This window comes from Apodemus sylvaticus, chromosome 23, assembly GCF_947179515.1.
Source record: "Apodemus sylvaticus chromosome 23, mApoSyl1.1, whole genome shotgun sequence".
Classification (NCBI taxonomy): domain Eukaryota; kingdom Metazoa; phylum Chordata; class Mammalia; order Rodentia; family Muridae; genus Apodemus; species Apodemus sylvaticus.
Window position 1 is genome coordinate 20,522,273 of NC_067494.1, and position 15,438 is coordinate 20,537,710.

Here is a 15,438-nt window from a genome sequence, read left to right on the forward strand (position 1 = left end):
GTTACCCTGTTTTTTTGTTTTGTTTTTTTCACTCACTTTCTGGAGAAATTTTCTCAGAACCCCATCTTTTTCTTTTATTCTATACCTTGTTCTTTCCCTTAGATATTTCATCTAAAACTTCAGCTACTGTTTCTAGATGGATAATTTGAAGGTTTTCCTGAGTTCTATACTATCAACCATTAGATGCTTCCCCCAAAACTCCTTGAACTCAGTTTGCAGTGATGTCAATCCTATACTGCCCATGTACTCCTCCCAACTGTGCTACAGGAGATCCACTCTGCCCCATTATACCATCTGTGGGTCCCATTTTCTCCCTCATTTCTTTTAGGCAATAATTGAATGTAACATACATTCAATGTGGGCCCATATAGCAGAGCAGATGCTTTTACATGATAACTATTTGTAGGGTGTGTCCATTGTGTTAGCCATTATCACTCTAATATTTGAGTGTCATGGGGCCTGCCCTGAGATTACATGGCAGTGACTCTATTCTTGCTTTCTTCCAATCCAGCCAAAGGTCCCCCAAACCTTCCTTTTATATTCTCAATACTTGAGGCCTCAGAATTCCCTGCTCAGACTATGTATGCCTCTTCTAGAAATCACATTTGAGCTTCTGATTTGGTGTCTTTCAGAGGGAATGTTGTACAATGGGTGTTTGTGTTCCTGGGTGCAAGAGCTGTACATGAGCATCTATTTGTGGGGTTTGAGTACGGAAGTGTGTGTATCTGTATCCATGAGACCTCATGAGGGACAGGGTAGATCAAATAATAGGAAGGCTGAACTAGGGGGTATAAGGAGCACTGTGAACATCAGGATGGCCTTGGGCAGCCAGTTAAGAATCTGACTAGTACACTGCTTTACTGTTACAACACTTCTCCAGGCAAGAAATATTAGTTCATTACCAAAGGCTAGTGTTGACACCACAGGGTAAACTGAGGAGAGCTGAGTGGGGAGTCAGTGATTGGGGGGCTGATTGGTACTAATAGCAGCCAATGGTGGATGATAGTGCTGCCAATGGGGGATGAGGGTCCTGCCAATAAGGGAGGAGGGGGCTGCCAATGGCAGCCAGTGACTAGAGGAAAGAAATGGGCTAAATCATACATATACACACACACTGGATGCAGCAAGACGGGCTCCAATAGCTTCATATATACCCGTACACATACACATACACACACACACACACATACACACACACACATACACATACACACATATACACACACATACACATACACACACATACACACACATATACATACACATACACACATATACATACACATCACACACATACACACATACACACACATACATACACATACATATACACAAACACATACACACACATACACATTCATACACACATACACATACACACATATATATATACACACACATACACACACATACACATTCACACACACATACACACATACACATTCACATGCACATAGCAAAGCTCCAACCACTTTATATATATGCATACATACATACACACATACACACACACATACACATACACATTCACACACATATACACACACATACACATTCACATACACATGCACATTCACATACACATACACACACATACATACACATATACATACACACACACACATACACACATACACATAGCAAAGCTCCAACCACTTTACATATATACATACATACATACATACATACATACATACAAACATACATGCATACATACATACATACATACATACAAACATACATACATAACATATATTTAGTGGATGGAGCAAGCTCCAGCAAACTTTATTTTTTCTCTTAGCCTTTTTATGCCTTAAGACAAAGTTCCTTATATAAGAAAAAGATTACCTCACAGACACAAATTACGTATTCTCTAAAAGCAATCACCACAAAAAAAGAAAATGTTCTTCTAAACAGATCAAAATCATTATACAAGAAGAAATTACAACAGGATTATTGATTATGTATTTTTCTTTTGAAATTCATGCCTAGCTAAACCTTTCCTATCTATCTTTCTCTTCACAAGTTCAATGTAACCTCAAAACAATAATTCTTCTACCATTGATTAACACAGTTTAAGCAAGCCAGTCAGTCTATGCAGCAAGTTTGTTCTATGCTTAGCTGATGACAGTTTGTATTTACCAAGAAACAGATCATCATCTAACTTATGTCTTATTTTTGAAGTCTTGCTCAGCTAAACAGACTAATCATCTATTCCCTGTTCTTATATTCACAATAGAATTATTTACTTTGTGTTCAAAACTTTTCATGGTGCACACTGAAACCTTTTGCCACTCCCGAGATCACAAGATCCAGGAACTCAGACCCAACCTAGAATGAATGCTTTCTTTGATCATTAACTTGTCCCAGGCCTATTTTTCTCTTCCATGTACAATTACATGCTTGAAACACATGAAAGCTCACTGTACCTCCTAACCTATGCAGCCCTCACTACAGGGATGGGCCCCATTTTATTCTTAATTCTAACTTTGTTATAACTTAAACCCATCTCCTTAAACTTTTTCTCAATTACCCTAACTTCTTAAAACTATTTAAACCAAATCAGCACAATTCTATAAAATAATTAATTCACCTAAACAATATTAATTTTTGAAAGTTCATCTTCATATTGATCTACAGGAAAATTGACCAGGTGAGTAGGTTGTCCCCCAGGAAGCTCACTTGCCCCTTACAGCTCCTCCTGCATGGTGTCCACCATCACATATTTTTTATTTTGTGTATGCTAAGCGTTTGCATGGGTATGTGTGTGTACTGGGATGGGTGTGTGTGTGTGTGTGTGTGTGAGAGAGAGAGAGAGAGAGAGAGAGAGAGAGAGCAATAGGAAAAGAGAAAAATGTGAGAGAGTGCGTGTATAGAGGTCACAGATCAACATGGCGATGTCTTTCTTGCTGACTCTCCATCTTATTGTTTGAGAGCAGATATTTCATGGAACCTAAAGCTTATCAACTTGGCTAGGCTAACTGGCCGGTGATCGAGGATCATGCTGTCTGTGCCTTCTTGGGAGCTTGAATGTGACCCTGCCTGCTTTCATTCTGATTTTTTTCTCCATCATATTCTGCTTGTGTCCGTTCTTTACATTGTAAACAAAGCTCCATTTTGAAGACGATGTCTGAGATCGTATCATCCCCTTGATTAAAGACCTCCCATTAGCTCCTCATTTTCAGCTGGCCCATAGCCAGTCTCCCTGGCACGGCATGTGAGACCCTTTAAACCCTGGCTCGCATTCACCTTGTCAAAGTCTTGTTCTTGCCAGCCTTCCCATCTGGCCTCAGTAGGACATTAACTCATGCATCAGCCTACTCTGGTACCTTTATCTTCCTTCTCTTCTTTCCCTGGCTGACCAAGACTCATTCTGTCCCCTCCATTTCAAGGCCAAATAACTGTCACCACATCTGTAAAGATGCTCGCATCATTTTTCCAGGATCTGTTCCAATTTAGTGACTATAAAATACAGGTCTGCATTGACCATGTGTTTGCAGTAGTCTGTCACCACCCTAGTCTGGGTGTATTATGTTATATACCTAATAGTCCGTGTACTGCCTGGCTATAGTAGACTAAATCAGTGTTTATTAAAGAAGTTGTCTACATTACTAAAAACCTTATTTCTTGTATATCAATTATTGTTTAGGAATACCAATTTTAATGCACTTATGATGCTCTAGTAATAGACTGGTTTTATGAGACACTTTGATATTATAACTGGAACTGAAGTTTTTTAAGTATTTACTGTTATTGTTGTATGTCTGTGTGTATATACATGATCATATTATGTGTATGTGTTTGTGTAAGTATCATATGTATGGATATGCCAGATGTTTATATCATGCATGTAAATCAATCACTTTTCCACCTTATGCTTTGAGAATGCAGCTGTCACTGAACCTAGAATGCACCAATTGTGGTGCTTGCCTGGTCAGCACGCACATATTACTGTATCTGGCTTTTTACATGGATGGCGGGGATCTGGACTCAGTCAGGTGTTTTCACAAGTTCCTTACCAACTGAGCCATTTTCCCAGTCACCTGTCTCTGCCTCCCTTAAAAAGAACTAGGGTGGGATCTCAGTGTCTTTCACATTCTAGGTACGTGTCTAGCACTGATCTCCTCCTTACCCTCAGTTCACTCTGAGACAAAGTCTTTCCCAAGTTGCCCAGGCTGATCTTAAGCCCACTTTGTAGATCTGGCAGACCTTGAAATTGCACGCTGCCTGACTCCAGCTACCTAGTAACCGGCATTACAGGGCTGTACCACTGGGCCAACTTCCTGATCAGTCTTATAAACTTTCTTGAAGAGGCCTAGGGCATATTAAGCATGATCACTCCCAACAAGTACTAGAAATTTCTACTTGACAGAAGTCTTGCTTCACATTCTGCTGTCAGCACATTCACTTTGTAAAAGTTCTGTTTATTGTGTGTGTGTATTATTGTGAGTTTTGACAGGCGAGTAGGTCATCAATAGGACCTAAAATCAATGTTTCTGTAAGGTGATTTGATTTGTTTTGTTCTGCTTTCGAGCAAAACAGGCCTGTCCTTGTTTACATAGACATCTCTAATAGATTTATGCCATAGAGCTTCTATTTTTAAAAGTAGCTGCACATTTAAACAATTTTATCAGCATATAAAACAATGCTAATGTTAATCATTTTCTCTTCTTGCCTAAGATTTGCTTATTGAGGCTAGAAGTCTTTCCTGTGCATTGCTTCAGCTTGCTACTTCGCAGCAGAGGGATACTGAGAGCCTGCTAAAATTCTGGCAGAGCCCTGACTCTTTATTGCCAGTTGTAGTATTACATCATAAAAAATGATGTATGAGTTCCACATCTCTGGATTCAGCGGAGCTAGGATTGAAATCATTTTTTTTAATCACAACTGTGATGAAACTGGTACAGACATTTTTCTCCCGCCATTATTCCCCAAACACATTGTAGCAACCATTAGTACTGTAGTTACGTAGTATTAGATAAGTTGTATGTAGATGATTTAACTACAACAGGTGGTATACACAGGTCATATATAGACAGTGTGCCATTTTATCCAAGAGATTTAAACATCTTGGAACATTTCCCCATATTTTTCAAAAGATGACCATATTTAATTCTTGAAATCTTTAAAATGTAGAAACAGAGGGGCATGGTGATCCATGCCTGTCATCTCTGTTATTCGGATCCTAAGATAAGAAGATAAGAATTAGAGGGTAAATGTAATTTTGTAGGGTTCTCTATACCCCTCCTATTCCCAAATAATTGACACAGAGACCTTTATTAATACACTGCAAGCACTAAGCTGGGCAGGTTCTGAGCTATTCCAACCTGGCTTTGTTGTCCTGGGCTACTTCCCAGACACATATCCCATCACTTGCCATCTGGTCTTGCCCTAGCTCACTCTGATCCATGTGTGTCCTCACGGCTACTTTCTCAACACAACTTCAGCCTCACAGTGAATCCTCCTGGTCCTTCTCCTCTTCCTCTCTTGTGTGTGTGTGTGTGTGTGTGTGTGTGTGTGTGTGTAGGTGTGTGGGGTCAGAGGAAAATTTGAGGGAACTGGTTCTTTCCTTCTATTATGTGGGAGGTTCTGGGGACCAAACTCAGGTTGGCACGTCTGGTGGCAAGTGCCATTACCTGGTGGCTTGTTCCTGGAAATTTCTTCATGAAGGATCTCTGCCTGCTCTGCTCTGTGTGAGCTGTTTAATCTAGCATTCATTGAGACTGGCAGAAAAAAAGAACAGCAATAACAAACAGAATCCTAAGCATGATGGCTGCAGGTTGACCTGGAGGAAGTCCTACCTCTTGTCCAGTTGCAAATCTTTTTTCCTGATTCCTTCAGCAGCAATATTTGTCCTTATTCACTGAGTTGTCATGGGAGTCCTTAAATGGCATACTAAGCTATTTAATGTACCTGGGACATGAAAGATTTTAATAACTGTTGCAACCATGCTCCTCCCTTGTCTCAAATACCCTTTGATTAAAAGTGGCAAATACCTGGACCAAAGGAAAGGACCTGTATATGGCCAGTTCTTGGGCTGTGTTCCCGGAGATGAGACAGCCACTGGCTCTGGCCTTCTTGATGCATTTCCTTATTTCCACAGGCACCCCTTAAACGGTCCCAATAACACTTCTCAGATGTTTTACCTTCAGCAATGTGTGGAAGGTGTGCCCACTCTTATTCCTAAACAGGAACAACACCTACTTTCCTTTTGTTCTATGCTCAGTGCCAAATCAGAACCCAATGTTACACTAATGCTCAATATTTGTCAAAAATGGATTATGGAACAGTCATCCTTAGAAATAATATAGACATCAGGTCAGCTGTTGCCCCCCCATACAAAAATAGTTGGTCTATCTGATTATACAGAATTTATATCTTATGATAAAGACAGTAATAGTGATAATACTAGATTTCAAATGAAAATACCCAGCAGTATTCTATCATTAATTGTCTTCTGAAATATTAAAAATTGACTCTCTCTTATCCATTTCTTCTTTATTCATGTTTCATGCTTTTCAAATATTGAAAGAACAGAATTTTGGAATAAAAGAGACAAATCTATTATTTTTTCATAACACTGTACCAAAATATTGTTGTATTTATATTGACTTCTATTTTGTTTGAAGATATTTTCAAAGTTTAACACAAATTGCAAAGGGGAAAAATCTAGCATTGAAAATTTTTCAGATATTGACAAGCTTGCTTTATCACATGTTATGCTGTTTTGACTGAGAATAGACCTTGAAAGCCTCATGTATTTTAATGCTTAGAACTGCTCGGTGGAACTGTTTAGGTGTCAGGTGTGGCCTTGTTGGAGGAGATGTATCGCTGGGTAGCAGGATTTGAGGTGTCCAAAGCCCACAGCATTCCCTGTTTGCTTTCTCTGCCTATAAACTCTCAACTACTACTCAGGTGAGTGCCATGCCTGCCTGGTACTGTGTTCATCACAATGGTGGTCAGGGAATCACACTCTGAAGCTATAAACCCCTCATAAACCTAAGTCAGACAGCAGTCATATAGAACATGGAGAACATTTGTAAATTCCTGAAAGAAGTGGAAGAAAGAGTTCATTCTTCATATCCTATGTGTGTGAAAGTAAGTTCTTTTATACCTTTTTGCACTGAACAAAGGAAAGAAATGTTATAGCAAACATTTTACAAGGAGCCAGGTCTGGTGACAACAGGAAACATTCTTTTCCAAGCATGAGAGAATCTGCTATGGTTACTAAATAAGGTTTGACACAGAAAGTATTTATGAAAAGAAAAAGAAAAGAAGCCATTTCCCCGTGGGGATGCCTATTGTCAGCCTGTACTAAGTAACTTCTTTCTTAAGCAGGAGCTGAATCCATTTCCACTGCTAGATATCCTTATATTCTTAGATTTTTTTATGTACACATAAGGATTTTATAAGAAAATAATAGATAATGCAACCTTAAATACTGAGATAAAATATGAGAATAGCCATGTTATTTAGGATATCTGTGCTAGATTGAATCATCTGAAGTTGCCAATATTTACCCTTTTCTGACTCAGGAGAAATAATAATTTCATAGGCTCAACTTAATAACTGCAATAGGCTCTCTAAATAACCCTGCAAGCCTGTGGAAGAAAATGGATTTCATGTTGATCTAAGCTATGTCCCTAAGGCCTAATAGCATCTGACAGGTGAATCTAATCTTCATTTTAGATATTAAAGAAAAGGATTGACACCGACAAAAAACAATTTCAATAAAATATAAATGAGAATAGAAATAAAATGGAAATATTTTAACCGTACTCCAGAGAGTGTAGGTTAAGGAACCAATTTAGTTCCAATTGGCTCTATGGAACTGACTCAGGCAAAAAGTTTCACCGGTGGAAATTCATCGCTGTTGGTACAAACTGCTTCAAGCATCTGTATTTATAGCATGAAGACAGCATCCTGAGTCTCACAACAGGAGGATGAAAAACCGCTACTCGAAATAGGCAAGATCCTGGATCCTGGGAATGGTGGTGGCTGTGTCTTAAACTCAGTAGGAACATCCAAGGAATGAGTTGGTTTTTCCGCTTACAAACAGCTTGTAACTTCTCAGAATGTCATCAAATAGAACATATTGTTTCACGAACCCAGAGATAAAGACACATGACCTGGGCTATGTCTGTCTCCAGCATGGTGGCCATGCACTGTTGTTCAGGAATTTCAGACATGAGTATATTATTCTATTATGATCAAATCTTCCCAACTCTTTTCCCTTTTTGTTCCTTCCCTATTTCCACTTTTCCTCTCCCAACCTCTTGCTCTTACCTTCTATTCCTTGATGATCCCTGAACCCCATTTACAGTTGAGCTCTCTGCAGTCTCTTGTTCTTCGTACATGGTGCAGTCAGGAGTCTTTGAATTAATCACCATCTACTGAGAAAAGAAGCTTCTCTGGCGAGAGCTGAGAAAAGCACTACAACTTAGGAGGCAGTTCAACATTGTGTTTGGTTAGCTTAAGAAAAACAGGATGTTCTCCGCTGGGGCCATGGGTCCTTGGCGAGTTAGCTTCATTTTTGTTTACAATTAAATCTCACCTTAGTTTGTTGTTATTTTTGTTTTGCTTTATTTGTTTGTTTGTTTATTTGTTTTCTCAGTGTGACAGAATACTTGTGCTGGGCCATTTATTTTAAAAGATTTGTTTGGTTTTTATCATTTTGGAAGTTCAAAACCATGGGTCTGATATCTTCTTGGCCTCTGGTGATAACATTGTACTACCTCCATCTTGCAAGTATATGACAAGGACAAACAACTCATCTGTTTCCAAGAAAGCAAGAACTTAGACCTGAGAGAGAGAATTAGTCTCCTCAGGATGGCTCTGTCCCAGTGACTGAATACTTCCTACGCAGCCTCACCTCACAGCACTGCTGCTCTGGGTACCAAACTCCAGCATGAGTTTTGGTGGCAACAAGCCACGTTCAAAGCATAGTACATCGGTACTTTCCATTTGTACAAGGTGAATTTGTAATCCAAAAATATGTGAATTTTGGTTTTGTAATTAATTTTTATGTGTTGTAATCAAAGTAAATATGAAGTAGTACAGCATAGCATATTGTATATAATATGTATATATATATTATATAATCTACATATTATATATGTATAGCATATTGTATATAATTTCAACAGGAGACGCTGTATGATCATATAGTGGCTTAACATGTGGCTCATACAGAGTCCTAGCATTATGGAATATAAACATACATTATAAATGTAAATTGCCCTGTTAATGCTTCCCACCCAGAGCAGCAAAGAAGAATCACTTCAAACCTGGAAAAATACGTGGTTTCACTAGAACATCTTATTTCTTCTCATGTTAGCAGGTAATTATTAGCAAGATGTAATTCTCTCCCATTCTTTTAAAATTTGCCTTTGTCCTCTGTTGCCTTCCAGCCCCATTAAACTGGTCTGTGATCTATGACAGAGCAGTTAAGGAGACAGAGTCAGTCTCCTTGACATGACCAGACACCGTGTCAGAGGATAATGTCTTTGGCATGAGAATAGCATACTGCTAATGATCTTTCAAGGAATAATAGCATGTCAGGACATGAAACCAGAGCCTGCTGCCTTCAGCTAATTAGGCAAGCATGAGTTTCCATGTGCCCGTGCATCAAAAGTAGCCAATAAATGTAAATGAATGTTGGGTTTCCTGTGCTTTCTTCCAACGAGGCAGCATCTAGAAAGATCAAAAGGTGATTGATTTATCTGTGTTCAGAAAGTTCAAGGGAATTCAGTATGTGCCATGTGTGTGCATCTTCATCATAAATCTTATCCTCAGCCCCAATTAACAGGACTGTCACATACTCTCATTAAACTCGATTTACAAAAAGAAGGTGGGGGAGGGGAGTTAGTAATATCACAGAACGGGAGGAAATCAGATATGCCTCATGAGATCTATTGATTCCAGCTGAAGAAGGATTTGAGACAGAGACTACTAAATAACTGTAGAATAAGAGGACCTGAAGGGCCTTAGATGTAAGGACAACCAGCCATCCCCCTGAATCTGTGCCCAGCTATTGGTATAGAATCTTATCAGAGACTGTCTAGCAGAATCCTAAGAGTCTCCATTTGTGAATGCTCAGAACAGATTGACCTTGGACATGTCTTGGGGATTATCTTGTTAACTTATGTAGGAGGCCCATTTTAGGGATTTTACTGCTGTGATAAAATGCTAAAACCATAAGCAACTTGGGGAGAAAAGGGCTTATTTCACTTACATGTCCACATCACGATCCATCATTAAAAGAAGTCAGGTATGGACTCAAGGCAGGAACTGATACAGAGGCCGTGGAGGAATGCTGTTTACTTGCTTTCTCCTCATGGCATGCTCAGTTGTCTTTCTTATAGTTCCAAGGACACCATCCTGGAGGTAACACTGCCCATAGTGAGCTGGGCCCACATCAATCTAGAAAATGCACCACAGGGGTTAGGGTTAGGGTTAGAGTTAGGGTTAGGGTTAGGTTTAAAGTAAAATCAGACAGTGCAAGGTCTTAACCCACTGTGGGTAGTAGCATGCCCTGGGTCAGAAGCTCTAGGGTATATAAAACAAGTTGGCTAAGGGGCTAGAGAGATGGCTCAGAGTTTAAGAGCATTTGACGCTCGTGTGGAGGACCTAGGAGTCCATTCCCAGCACGTATATCAGGCAACTCATAGTCACCTATAACCCAAGTTTTATGAGATACAACACCCTCATTTGGCCTCTGCTAGCATCTGCACACACATGGTACAAATGCACACACTCAAGCACACACGTATCTACACATAAAAACACTGGCTTTCCCCTTGGTTTCTGCATCAAAGTCTTGCTTGAACGCCTGCCGTGACTTATGTCAGTCATCTGCTATAATCTGTAAGCTGAGATAAACCTTTTCTTCCCTCAAGCTGCTTCCTTCCAGTTAGAGTGCTTTACCACAGGAATGAAAGCAGAGCACTCGAGTACTTTAGCTAGTTAGTTTTTCCTTGGATCTTCTGTCTCTGTATTCTAAGTGGGTTATACGTGGCTGCCATAGCTGGCCAGCTTGTATGTGGTCTGTGAACTCTAGCTTCATGCTTGTGTGGCAAACACATTCTCCACTCCGCCATGTGTCTGTCTCCCCAGCCCCTAAGCAGTGTTTTGAATTGGCCTGTTTTCACTGTACATGATGCTAGATTTCACAAGGACATTGCATTTGTGTGTTTAACGTACTTTGGACATACAACTCCCCTCTGCCCTCACCTTTTGTCCTAGATTTTTCTCGTATCCATGACCTAAAAAAAAAAGGTTAAGAAACTACTGTTACAGGTTTGCTCTACAGTTCTAATATAAAAGGAGGTTAGGAAGAATTTGTTTTAGGATGTCAGAGTTAGATTTGCATTATTGCCAATACACATGAATTGAGTGGACTTGAGCAGACTGCAAGACTTCCTGAATGTAAGCTTTCTCTAATGTGACCTGAGGATAGATAGGCTTATTTTAAAGTAGTTATAAATAAAACTAAATATGGAAACAATACATGCTAAGAACAATTCTCTCTTCTAGTTCATTGTCAATATGAATATACAAAGGCACCTGCTTTGTCCTGTTCTTTGTCAGCTTGTGCCCAGATCTGTATACGGCCTGGCACATTAGAGGCACCAAATGCTGGTTTAATGGGTGCACAGGATAGCTTGGTTTAGTGCCCAGTGACGACTTCACCTGCAGTGATATTTCTCCAAAGCACTTATTTTCTAATCGAGACTTCGGCCCTGTCTTTGGTTTTATTGATGCCCTTCTAAGGCAAATTAGTTCCCTGTCCTGTGAAAATCCCTCGGAAACATGAGAAGGCTAAATCTGCTTAGCCCATGTTCTCAGGCATAATTCGGGTCCCAGTTTGACAGACCAGTATGTTGGTCAGATCTGGCCCCTTTGCTGGTTTTGTAAATACTGGTTTATTGGAATATGGCCATGCTTATTAATTTATTTATTGTCTATGACTGATTTTATATCTGGCAAAGTTGAGCAACTCTAATGGAGACCTTGTGAAATGCATAGTTCATATTACCTGTCTGAATATTGAAAAATTCTGCTTCTCTCTGTTCTATGGTCCATGCACACCTCATTTCAACTCTATAGGATTGGTTTTTACTCTATTTTATTTTAGATAGAGTCTCACTTACTACAAAATTTGACCTAGCCTGGTACTCACCATGCAGACCAGGCTGGCCTCAAACTTGTAACAATACTCTTTCCTCAATCTCGTAAATTCTGTGATTATGCCAGGCTGTGGTGGCGCATGCCTTTAATCTCAGCACTTGGAAGGCAGAGGCAGGTGGATTTCTGATTTCCAGGACAGTCTGATCTACAGAATGAGTTCCATGACAGTTAGGGCTACACAGAGAAACCCTGTCTGGAAAAACAAAAAAAAAAAAAAAAAAAAAAAAAAAAATTCTGGGATTAACAAGTATAAACCACTGCTCCCATCTCAGTACTGGCTTTGAAGATTTAAGCCTTCACAGTAACTGATACCTTTCAACCCAGCACAAATAAGTTGAAATAATCTCACGCTGATAGGCCTGCCTTCAAAACAGCATGAACAAACTAGTAAAGGGCTTCAGGGTCATGATACAACCTGGCACTCCTGGAATTTGTCAGCAACCTAGTTCAAACTAGTCACTGGGTAGAGTAAGGGCTGCTTATGCAGGTAGAGAGGTGGTAGTGATTTTTCGTTGCGTATGAACAGAGAGAGTGTTGCTTCCCAAGGGATATTTACAAAAGAATGCCTGCTATTGCTGGATTTGGCACTCACCCTTGCCTTAATCTATAATAGGCAATGCATGTGTAACATCAGCCTGCAGCTACCTGCTCCAGGCTGTTCAGCTTCCAGGGCTTTGGATTTACCCGGTGACTTCTTGGTGCTGTGCCTCACTGTCAGGTCTGACTCCAGAATGGAGATGAAGGTTCTTTCTTAGTAATTTCGTCCTGATGGAGATTTGGTTGTTTCAGGGCAAAATCCAGGGTTGCTTCTGCTGTTACACCATCAACCCCTGAATCTGACTTCTCCCTCTGTTTTCACTCTTCTCATTACTTCCCCAAGCTTAGGAACTGATTGTAATGGAACAAAAGAAGCCGTGTCTCTCCCTCTGTAAGCTGAGTGGTGCTTTTGCCTTGTCACTGAGATGGGCAGACAATACTGATAACAACCAAGTTACAACCACCCATCTGGAGGTACCACACTTGGGCAGTTCATCTACCTGCCAAAGGATGTGCGTACTGTAAACAGGTAGCACTGTTCCCTTGATCATCTTGTAAAAATGGCCATTGGGCCATTGGGTTGGCAAGGAGAGAGGAGAGAAGGATTAGGCACCAGGTGTTCTTCCTGCTGACCTGTTGTCAGCTGCCTTCACAGCTGCAGTCAGAAAGTGTCAGACTCTCAGTCAGTAGGGAGCTGGTGGGTGACTCCACAGGAAGACTGCAGAGCTGCGGGGTGGACAGAAAGGATTCAAGGCTATCATTAACTTTCCATTTCATTGTATCCTAGAACAATGACCCTTACTCCTCCACAAATGTAACTCTAGACTAGCCCCATGGCTTGCTCTCCTGTCTATCTAGCTTCTGCTGGAAATGCAGATTGTTTTTGTTGTTTTAAGCTTTAGGCAATCTGGGCAGTGCTGCATCTTTCATGTGCATTTGTGTCTTTCATGGACCAAAGCTGTTGATATGTGGTTATATTTCTGCCACAAGAATATGTATTTTCTGGGCTTGATAAAGACTATAGACTATTATGAGTGACTATTATATTCTTTGAGTTGGGAAGAAATTGGCAAATTCAGAGAATTTTAATTTATATGGATAAAGAATATAAGTCACACCGGGCGGTGGTGGCACATGCCTTTAATCCTAGCACTTGGGAGGCAGAGGCAGGCAGATTTCTGAGCTCGAGGCCAGCCTGGTCTACAGAGTGAGTTCCAGGACAGCCAGGGCTACACAGAGAAACCCTGTCTCGAAAAAGCCAAAAAAGAAAAAAAAAAAAAAAAGAATGTAAGTCATGATGTAGTGACTTCCTAGGTAAGAAAATGGTTTGGAGTAGAGCATAGACATGTATGTAAATGCTGCTCCCTAGAGCTGCTCATACGTGGTGTACTGGGTACGAGAAATGCATTAATCTAGGGAAGAGGTAAGTGTGTTTATAGACCTCTCTGCATGGCACTTAGCATGCTATAGACGAAGTAATTGTTTCTGTTCTTCCTACAGCCACATTAAGAGGCTGTAGCAAGCTCAGGATGTATTGTTATTTCTACATAGCTTTGTTGATCTTTAAGCCATATGTAATTTCATGATGGGTTCTAGTTTTTTGTGTGATGGTGGTAGGGGTTGGCATGGTAGTGGTGGTGGGTTTGGGGTGATGGTCATGGGGTTTGGGGTGATAGGGGTTGTGATGGTGGTGGTGGGGATTGGGGCTAGGGGCCTCATGTGTGGGGAGTTATACATAAGGTTTACAGTGCATGACTGCCAGGTTTGCTGAGCTCACATGTGGTACTTGGTTCTGTGTCTGCCAGGGAGAAATGCTTGCTGCCTCTCCAGCTGGCTTTGGAATCAAAGAATATGAAGCTGGCCCAACATGCTCTGGCAGGAATGCAGGTATGACTTGGACTGGATGCAGTCATGTGACAGACAGAAGTTGACAGACCACTTTGCCATTGAAAGAGCAAATCATTAGCATGTAAATACCTTCTGTCGAAAACTTGGATAGTATTAAGGCAATAGCCACAGGAGGGGCAAGATCTTACAGCCTCCAGAATTTCTCTGGACACCTTTCTTGGTCAAAGTAATCAAGCATTGATACCTGGGGATTCTGCTAAACCCACATAGGGAGGAACTTTTTTTGTAGAATCCAGCTTTTTTGAAAGTTAGGAGTCCCAGGAAAAAGGGACCTCTAGAAGCTCCTATCAGTTTGGATCTCATTGTATTCCGCATCTGTGATTTTGTATAATCAGGATTAATAGTAAATTGAGAAGATTTTATGATTTTTTCCTATCAATTTCACTTATTGAATTTTCATAAAATTATATATTATACATTGAGCAAGACTCCCCCATTTCCCCTAGCCTCCCACCTTCCATGAGCCCCTTGTCTCCCTAGACAGTTCCCTTCTATTTTCATGCCATGGGTCCATGTAAGATATTTTTTATCTATATGACACTTGCTAACCACAAATGAGAAAAAATATGCTTATTTTTTTGAGACTGGCTGAATATGATGATCTTCATTGTACCCATTTTCCTGCACATGGCATGGCATTATAATTGGAGTATATTCCCCATGCTTGGTAACGAGGTTTCAGAAAGATATTTCATGCAAGGATATCACATACTTTCATAGTATTCACCCTACTCCCTCCTCCCTTCTCCCCAACTCTGGCCCCTCTGTTTCCCTGTCCTGAGTCTGTTTCTGTTCTTCCTCTAG

The 15,438-nt window shown here is 40.4% G+C and overlaps 1 protein-coding gene across 1 annotated transcript in view; it reads left to right on the plus strand.

Annotated features, from left to right (window-relative positions):
* The window catches only part of Arfgef3 (ARFGEF family member 3), a 152,208-nt gene that overhangs the window by 27,820 nt on the left and 108,950 nt on the right, over window positions 1–15,438 (plus strand). The window contains exon 3 of the mRNA XM_052170033.1: window positions 14,532–14,613. Within this exon, the coding sequence (XP_052025993.1) occupies window positions 14,532–14,613 (82 nt within the window). The remainder of the gene's footprint in view (window positions 1–14,531; window positions 14,614–15,438) is intronic.